The sequence below is a fragment of the Gossypium arboreum genome, chromosome 1 (genome assembly GCF_025698485.1).
Source record: "Gossypium arboreum isolate Shixiya-1 chromosome 1, ASM2569848v2, whole genome shotgun sequence".
NCBI classification, from domain to species: domain Eukaryota; kingdom Viridiplantae; phylum Streptophyta; class Magnoliopsida; order Malvales; family Malvaceae; genus Gossypium; species Gossypium arboreum.
The window spans coordinates 111,128,254-111,138,430 of NC_069070.1; the positions used below are offsets into that span (position 1 = coordinate 111,128,254).

At 31.2% G+C, this 10,177-nt stretch overlaps 1 protein-coding gene across 1 annotated transcript; it reads right to left on the minus strand.

The window, feature by feature from the left end:
* Positions 1-6,216: 6,216 nt before the first annotated feature.
* On the minus strand, positions 6,217-10,177 carry LOC108481397 (homeobox-leucine zipper protein MERISTEM L1-like). Its single transcript, XM_053019056.1, has 7 exons — positions 9,906-10,177; positions 9,382-9,506; positions 9,184-9,277; positions 8,052-8,573; positions 7,854-7,955; positions 6,440-6,812; positions 6,217-6,344 (listed from the first exon to the last, which is right to left on the minus strand). Exons 2-7 carry the CDS (start codon positions 9,504-9,506, stop codon positions 6,217-6,219), a joined length of 1,344 nt encoding a protein of 447 aa, XP_052875016.1. The 5' UTR covers positions 9,906-10,177.

Genomic DNA, 10,177 nt, shown 5'->3' on the forward strand with positions numbered 1-10,177 from the left:
GTTTCTAAATAGTACAGGAACCTAAAACAGGGCTATTGTTTAGAACTAACCAAACTTAAAGATTGGAAACATTTGAGAAAGAAGAGTTTAAAGTGGGACTACCACTTCGAATTTTCGGTCCAAGATCTAAGCTGAACAAAAATACAGGATTTTGTTTCAGTGACAAAACCTTGATGAACAAAGAGCAATGGCAACCCAAGCATTAAAAGAGATCCATTCTCACAACGTGCTGCACTCATGCATTTATAGATCATTCATAGCACATCTAGTTAGGAACATTTGATTCATTTCGATCATAGCATCCTAATTCTTTGGCATAAGTATAAATACATTGCTGAATTTACAGATCTTAACTCCCTAAGCAGTAGGGAAATGGATCGAAAACAATGGGCCTTAAACCCCTAAGCAGTAGGGTAGCAGGTTGAATTTACAGATCTTATCACCCTAAGCAGTAAGGAAACAGATCGAAGAAGATAGGCCTTAAACCCCTAAGCAGTAGGGTAGCAGGTTGAATTTACAGATCTTATCACCATAAGCAGTAGGGAAACAGATCGAAGAAGATGGGCCTTAAAGCCCTAAGCAGTAGGGTAACAGGTTGAATTTACAGATCTTAACTCCCTAAGCAGTAGGGAAAGGGATCGAAAATGATGGGCCTTAACCCCTTAAGCAGTAGGGTAACAGGTTGAATTACAGATCTTGTCTCCCTAAGCAGTAGTAGAGCAGATCGAAGAAGATGGGCCTTAAACCCCTAAGCAGTAGGGTAACAGGTTGAATTTACAGATCTTAACCCCCTAAGCAGTAGGGGAACAGATCGAAGGTGATGAGCCTTAACCCCCTAAACAGAAGGGTAACAGGTTGAAATCAAAAACTCGTATCCCCTTGAAGTCTCAACGAAGTAGATTGAAGCAACAAGTCCTACACCACTGAAGTTGTAGTAGTTGCATTGAAATGAACCGAGGAAGCAAGATGCAGTGGACTAGAGCGAGGCTACATGAAGAAGAGAAGCACCAGAGAATTTGAGACTCAGCAAAACCGGGCAAAATTGGCCCTTCTTTACGTCTTTGCTCTATTCCCGTTACACGACAATGAGCAAAGAGGGGCAGCTGTTGTAGGCCAATTTTGAGCCAACCTTAAACCCAAAACAAAATAAAACTTAACAGCCCAAACAACAAACAGACCTAACCCAATTACATCAACCCAATGTCTAACCCTAGCTCAATACAAAAAAAAAAAAAAACAACAAAAACAAACCCTAGGTGCGCCGCACCTAAGGTCTTCTGACCATATGCCTGTCACGTCCACCATCAGCTACCATACCCCCACTCCACCGCCATCAACTACTCTGCAAAATGAAGTAACACGCAAGCAGCAAAAATGGTTAAAAAGCATTGTAAACGGCTATATAAGCCGAACAAAAAAGCATTCTCAAGGGGATTTTTTCTTTTTTTTTTCTTCTTTTGATTGTTGTTCTGTTCTTAAAAAAGGAGAAAAAATATTGTAGACTCGAATATTGAAAATCAAAAAGCAAAACAACAGAAGATAAAAAGGTTGATTTTAATCTCTTTTCTCTTATTCATTTAGTTCATTTTTTTATTTATCTTATTGTTTTCATTATAAATCGTTTTTAAATAAAAACATAAAAGAAAAAACTCACCTGGATCCTCGTGGTCCTAACCCTCGTCGACGGTGGAGGCTTCGGTGGTTTCAAGGAACCACAATGTCGGCGACAAGGGTAGGTTTGGAAACCCTAACCGAAGAAGAAAAAAGGTGGGGGGAGGGTCCTCTGTTTTTTTTAAAACAAGAATGAAGCAAATAATAATAAAAAAATAAAAAATGACTTAAATACTATGGGTCAAACGGTGTCGTTTTGCACCTGGGCATCTAACGCCGAAACGACGTCGTTCGGATGGAACCCGTGTGCAACCCGACCCAGATCAAGGGGGATCCGCGTGTTTGGCATCGGATGGGATATTTATTACTGCGGTCCCTTCGCTTTTATTTACTCTTTTTTTAATTCTTTTTTTATCTTCCTTTCTTTTTAATTCGACCAAGTAATTTTACCTCCATTGCAATTTAGTCCTCGGACCATTTGAAGGGGCATACAGATGAAACGCAGGGTATAAGGCCTGGGAATATTTTCCCAATTGGTCCCTTAATTCTCAAGTGTGTTTCAAATCCATCCTCTGCCCCTATTTTTTTATCCGAATTTTCTCCTTTAAATTTTATTTAAATTTTGATTTTTTACTACTTTTACTACTTTTGCTATTTTAATTTAAAGATAGTTAATTTAACATATTATTAGTATCGTTGTTATACTTGCTTTCATATTCATCTTATTTTTCTAATACTATCATCGTTATATTATTACTATTATTGTTTCCATATTTTTGTATTCTTTCTATTATGTATAACTCATATATTATTATCATTATTATTATTATTATTATTATTATTATTATTATTATTATTATTATTATTATTATTATCACTATTGTTCATATTATTACTATTATTTCTACTATATTTTTATTCCCCTATTATGTATTACCAATATATTATTACTACTATTGTCATTATTTTACTATTGTATTTTAATGTATTATTAATATTACTTTTATTTTCATTATTATTATTACTATTATTCTTTATTGGCATGGTTAATATTTTTAGCCATTATTTTTATTACTAATATCACTATTGTTATATTTAGTATCATTTTACTTCCATTATAACTACTACTATTATTATTACGGTTTCTCTTTTATACATTTATGCTTTTTATATAATACATTGATTTTATTATTTATTCGCTTATATTTTTATATAATTTCAAACTTTGAATTTTTTATTTTATTTTTATTTTGTATCATTATTTCGTTTCATATAATACTCATTTACATTTATACCATTATTATTATTTTATCATTTTTATTATAGGTTTGTTTACTTATTCACATGTTTATTCGCTTACCCCGATTTAAAATTAAATTTACGCTATAATTTGCTTTGTTATTTATTTTATCGTCAGATTTATTTCATTTTTATTTCGCTTTTGTTCTCATTATTATTATTTCATTATGTCTATTCGTTTATTTATATATGTCTCAATATATCGCAAATTCATATTATTCGTCATTATTATTGTTGTTTATATCATCACCTTTGTTATTATTATGCATGTTAATGCTGCGATTTGTTTCTCGTTTCACCATGCGATTATGATTACATTGGTCTTTTACTCGACGCATATAATTGGGTTTTCTAAAATAAACCAAGTTTCGTATTTAAACAATTCGAGAAAATTGTGCCCTAACTTACTGGGTTTCGGTTTTTCTCGTTTAATCTAAATAACGACATAATCTTCTTAAATCAGAATACGAAAAAATGTTTATTCTCGGAAGTACAAGGTGTTGTGCCTTAACTTACCGGGTGTGACACTTTGTTACCTCGAAATAAGAATTTATTTTAAAGTAAAGGAAATATTCGGTATTTGGGAAATTCGAGGAAACGTGCCCTAACTTACTGGGTTTCAATTTTCCTCATTCGCCCTAACTAACCGAATATCCTTTTGAAAAGTAGTTAAAATACACGAATTTTTAAGTAAAAGGCAAGCTCATTCTCAAAAGTTTGAGATGTTATGTCCTAACTCACTGGATGTGACATTTTGTTGCTTCGAGACGAGAAGGTCTTTAACGTTTGAATGTTTTTTTTACAAAAAAAGGGATCGTATTTCAAAGTATTTTAAGTTTTCAATTTTCGACACTAAGGCACTAATTCATCAACTAGGTACCAATTTTTGGGCGCATCGAGGGTGCTAATCCTTCCTCATGCGTAACTGACTCCCGAACTCATTTTTTGATTTTCATAGACCCAAAAAGTATCGTTTTAGTAAATCTTAACTTTTATTAAAATGATTAATTTGAGGTGACCCGATCACACCTCATTAAAAAGGATTGGTGGCGACTCCTCTATTCGCTTTCATTTTCAAAATCTAAGTCAATTCCCGTTTCTCAAAAAATGGTTTCGACAAAGAGTTTTTTTTTTAAATAGACAAAAGTGATTTAAATTTTTTTTTTTACTTATATAGCTAAGTGAAACGGCGCCGTTTTGGGCTTAAGTTTCATATGCAACGTCGTTTTGGCCGACCCGATCCAACCCGAACCACCCGACCTAGAATCCGCGCATTTTTTAAAGGGGGATATTTGCTCCTTTGCTCCTTCTGCTTTTTAAGCATTTTTCAATATAGTCCTATTTTTGTTTTTTTATTTTTAAATTTATCCCATTTAATTTTAATTTTTTTTATTTTGGTCCTTTTAAACGATGCGCATAGGAAAGTTTGGGATATTTTCTGAATCGGTCTCTATCCCTTTTAGCGTGTTACATTTTAGTCCTTATTAGTCTATTTATTTATTTTTTTCTTTTTTAATTTATGCCCTTAATTTCATTTAAATTTTGATTTAGCCCTTTATTTTTTAATCTTTATTAAATTGGTTTTATATTTATTATTTCCTTATTCTTTCTCATATATTTAAAAATTATTGTTTATATTCCTTTTATTTGTTTATATTATCATCATTATTTTTTATTTTTTAGTATATTTCTCATATACTTAAATGTAATATTACTTATTTATTTATTTATTCTTTTACTTAAATGTAATACTTAAATGTTCTACCCACATGGCTATCTTATATTATTTCACTATCACCATATCATACATTAAGTAAAATGCATATCCTTTTAAGTATTACGTTTGTTTTTTTGGCACTATGAATAAAAAAGGTAAAATTTTTAAATCGCGGCAATGTTCATTACTTTTGGAATTAGAAAAGTTGTGTTCCTAACTTATAGAGTATGGCTTCTTTCTAAAACTGAAATAGTCGAATATCCATTACAAAAATATAAAAACAAGATTTAAGTAATGATTTAAAGGGTGATTATTCAGATTTTCGAAAACTAAAGGTGTCATGTCCTAAATCACGGGGCAAGATCCTTCTTTTCGATTAATTCGAAATAAAGTCTTTTTTATTAAAATATCTTAACACGAAAGGATCACATTTTAAATTCTCTCCAAATATTCAATTTTCAACATTAAGACATCAAGTAATCAATTAGGTACCAATTTTAGACGTAACGAGGTGCTAATCCTTCCACGTTCGTAACCAACTCCCGAACCCATTTCTTGAATCTTGTAGTCAAAAAAATCATTGTTTTAAAAAATCAAACCTTTTATTAAAGTGATCAAATAATGAGGTGATCCGATCACACCTCATAAAGACGATTGGTCACGACTCCCATTTCCATTTTCAAAATATAAGTCGATCTCAAAAAAAAAGGTTTGACATATACCTTAAACAAAATGTGATGAACAGATTTATCTTCTTTCTAACGAGTACAACACTGAATTTGTATATATATTTGAGAGGGAAAATAAACGGTAAGTAAGAAATGAGCATTAGAAGGGTACATGGAGAAATGAACATTAGAAGGGTACATGGGACATGAATGTTGAAAATTGTTGAAGGTATCTGCTGACTGACACTTATTTGAAATATGATTGGTTAAAGGTTTTAATGGACAGTTTACGAGAGTGTGTGTATTTTTTGTTTTTGCTTTATGTTCTCATTCAATGCCTTTTTTGGTGAAACATAAATTTGAAATTATTAAACCCTTATTTTTATACTATTTCCTTCTTTTATATTAAATGCTTTTTCATATTAGCTTAATTAATAAATTTTGAATAGTTTTGAGCATAAATTTATATAAAAATATTTTTATATGCATGCTATAATCGTTATGGTTGAATGCAGGTAATAATGAGGATTTGATTATTAGAGATTTGACAAATAATTGAGAGTAGGGAAGTGGGTGAGACGGAAGGATCTTGTGTGCAGATTTAAGTGTGGCGTCCAAGCTTATGCAGCTATTATTCGAAAGGTATGGTTCGGGGATTTCCCCTTCTAGTGGTTACATTTTGTTTTCAGGATGAAATCATTTTTTAAGTTGTGATTTCTGTAATAATCTGGTCGGTATGTGAATTAATAGTGATTTTGTGTGGGTTATGGTGATTGTGTTTACCATGATGAGCAGTGGATTCATGAGGAATGGTTACTTTGGGGTGGCTTTATCCTGATATGATAGAAGGGGCTATGGGGATTGAAGGTTTTTGTGTCACTTGCCAATGATTAAAAGGGTGGTTTTATTGCTCTGATTTAGTTAAAGTGTGTTTGATGTGATTCCAATTTTGAAATTCTCAGAACATGAATTGATATTGTTGAAAAAATTCTTAGTCATCTTTTCAGCCAATTTCAGCAGACTCTCCCTCCCTTCTTGTGGTATTAAAACTGTTTTTCCAGACAAATCAAATTACATCAACAAGTGTTCATTAAGTTGGCGCATGTAATGTAAATAGAAAGCAGGAATAAATTAAAATTTTTACCCCCATCAGTTGAAGGAGCGGTTCTAGCCGTTGAAGTTGTGAGCCATTGGCAGTGCCTGTTGATGGTTGCAATCCATCGTTTGGCACTAAATGCAAAACCTGAGCTAACAATGGGACGAAAGAGAGGGTGAAGTGATCTGTTATCAACTTCAACATGTTCAATCCATGTTACCTTTGACCCTCTATTGCCTACTTCTTGGATTACACAACCTGATGGCCTTCTTCGAAACTGTACCTGTGGATATGGGAATAAACTCTCCAAGGAAACATCAACCACTCCCCATGTTCCATTTCTGTGCTTTTTACAGTACCTTGCGAAATAGCATTGTCTTGCTGGTATTAATGGTGTACGCTGATGAAACTCTGCTGACATCTGATGAGAAAACAAATAAAATGGATTTTGGAAGACTAGTTACTATATGAATATATTAATTATTAGAGAAAAAAACAAAGAAATCGACCGTGTGAAGAATATTTTAGGAATTATAACGGCATCTAATGATACCCCTAAACGCTAAAACAAATAAAAACGGATTTTTTGAAGAGAACCATTAGCTAGTTACTAAATATAGGCAACGCAGACACGTAATTATCTCGAACATATTAATTATAAGAGAAAAAATAAGAAAATGAATCGTAATAAATATATTAACATTAAGAGACAAACAAACTAATGGATCATAATCAAGTATATAAAATATCAGAGGAAGAACAAAGAAGTAATCCATCATGAAGAATATTAAAAACCTATAACTGCATTTAATGATTTTCATAAACCCTAAAGCGAAACCTTGTAGTTAACAAAAAAGTATTCAACTATGAAACAACTCTTTCCTTAAATTTGTATGAGATTCTTTCTTTTCATAAATGAATCATTTCAATCACTCTCTTTAAAGTAAGATTCTATAAAACAATAAAGCTACTAAATAAATGTTTCAATATCAATATGTATGTTAAGCAAAACAATAGTGAATTTTTGTACTAAATTTTAATGCATGGAATATTGTTGAGATATCAATAGGGTAATGAATCAAGTAAAATTAGATATAAAATGGATAAATAACAAAATTATACATGAACTTTCTATACAATGTGATACATTAATTTTGATTTTGAGCAATTTATACATAAAATTTTGATTCAAACCATTAAAGACTATTATCGACTCTACGTCTATTATTGTATAGATAAATAATTATATTTATCGAATGTAAAAACAAATGAATGTAGTTATTTTTAAAAAAATATATACAATTGAATCAAATCAAAGTTTCATGTGTCTAATTAAACCAAAATAAAAGTTTCATGTGTGTATATAATTATAGCAAAACAAAATTCATGTATCACATTCCACATTTAATCAAAGTCAAAGTGTAAATTTTAAATTAAAATGAAGATGATGTTTGAGGTTTACCACTTGAAGAACTCCATTGTAGCTCCCATCAACGTTTTCTAATATAACTCCTAACAATGTTGTCCTCGAGACAATGCTGTAAAATGTTGTCGCCCATTGTTTCTAATTACAAAACATGGAAAATGTTAGTTCATTAACAACTTCGTAAATGAGTAAACTTGCATAATGAAATGGAACAAGGGGAAACAAAATCCTTACCGTATCCATGAGCAATTGGACGATGTTCATAGGGTTCATCTCAACAAATGCGGTCTCTCGAGAAGTTTCGATATTCAAAGGCTCGAAATTGAGTTTCGAAAAGGATGAGGGGACATCCTGATCAAAGTTACAGTTGCAATCAGAGCTTAGGAAACATTGGGGTTCACCAACTTCAACCATCCTCATTATCTGTTCCATTGTTGCATCAAAGCTACCAAATTCCCTCAAGTATTGAAACCCATTTAGAGTCTCCATTCCACCGTTTCCATTGTGTTGCCATAGTGGTTCACCCATTATTGCCAACTTAAACAGCTCTTCCATGGCTTCCACAGCTTGTTCGATGATTTTGTTCTTGTTCAGACCAGCTCCTATCGAGACCGCCATAAGAAGATCACTTGCTCGGTTCATATGATCGGGTTTAGCATTCGTCGATGATTCCGAACCCGGTGAATTTTGTGGGGATGAAGGATTATACAATAAGGGGGAGCCAGAATTTTCATTATTTTGTACAAAATAATCCTCCTGATAAATAAAACATCAGCAAGTGATCGAGATAATAAGGAGAAAGTGGCTTAATTTCTCATTGTATTCTATTTCCATCATAATGAAATGGACTTCAAGATATAGTATTATTATTTTTTTATACTATTTTCATTTCTAATGAAATAAATAGGCCTCAACTTCATGATTTTCTATTCAAAATGATGTTTCTTTTCAAATAGAATTCAAAATCTGAAGTTATTTTAATACTATTTTCATTTCTATTGAAATAATTAGGCTTCAACTTTCTGATTTTCTTTTCAAAATGATAATTACTTTGGTCATCATCAAATAAACTTAAAAAATGTAGGGTCTTTTCATTATGCTTTCATTTGTATTTAAACAAACCGGTTTGATCAAATAGACTTAAATTCTAGGGTTTTTTTTCTACGCTAAAGAAATTTGGGTTTCTTCTCTTTTTTTTTTTTTTTAAAAAAGTGATTAACATGAACCTTAACTTCACAGATTTGCTTTAGGAATGACTAGAAATATTTTATGTTTAGCAAATTAGATCAGATTAAACTTATGGAAAATAATACATTTTCTAACAAAGTATCAAAAAATGAACAAAATAAAGGAAATGAAAAATTACCACTGGATTCATTTCAGGAGGAGGATTTGCCCCAAACTGGTTATAATTAACCTCAATTTCATACCTAGGAGCTTCTTGTAATCCCACCATAGGACTTATTGCCAAAAGAAAAGAAGAAGAAAAAATTAAACTCTTGCCAAATCCATTTTTGAAAGAAAAATCTATGGGGAAAATTAAGAATAATTAAGAAACACTTACACTTCATCCCTTGCTACAACTATATTTTGAATATTCTCAAAATAACCATTGTTGAACACTTCCAAAATATTATTTTGTTGGATATTATCACTCACGTTCTCACAGTTTCCACCAATATTGGCCATCTAAAAAAAAGTTTTTTTAGTTTAGTTTATCTATCTTTCTGTCTATCTATAAATTTTTAAATTTTTTTTTTCCTGAATCAACATCAATCAAAATGATAGAAAAACCTTTCAAAAATACAAAATAAAAAATTTGAAGAAAAAGATAGAATCATCAATAAATGTTTAATAAAACTAAAAAAAAAAGTTTAATTTACCTAATAATCTATCTATCTGCAAATTTTTAAATTCTCTTTTTCCTTGAACCAACATCAATCAAAATGATAGAAAAATCTTTGAAAAATACAAAAATAAATTAAAAAAGCGCAAGGTTAAGTATTTTTAAAAAAAAATCAAAATCATCCATAAATGTTTTATCTGTCTTTGAAAAAAATCTTTCAAAAAGAAAAAAGAAAACCATACCTTAAACAAAAAGTGACGAACAAATTTGACTTCTTTCTCAGGAGTACAACATAAAATTTATCTTCTTTCTCAGGAGTACAGCACTAAATATATATATATATATATATGGAAAAGTAAATGGTGAGTAAGAAAAGAGCGTCAGGAAAAGAGTGTCGAAAACTGCTGAGGGTAAATGGACAGTTCATGAAAGTGTGTGTGTGTGTTTTTTTGTGTTTTTTGCTTTCTGTTCTCCGTCAATCAGTTTTGTTGGGTGAAACATAAAATTTATTTTT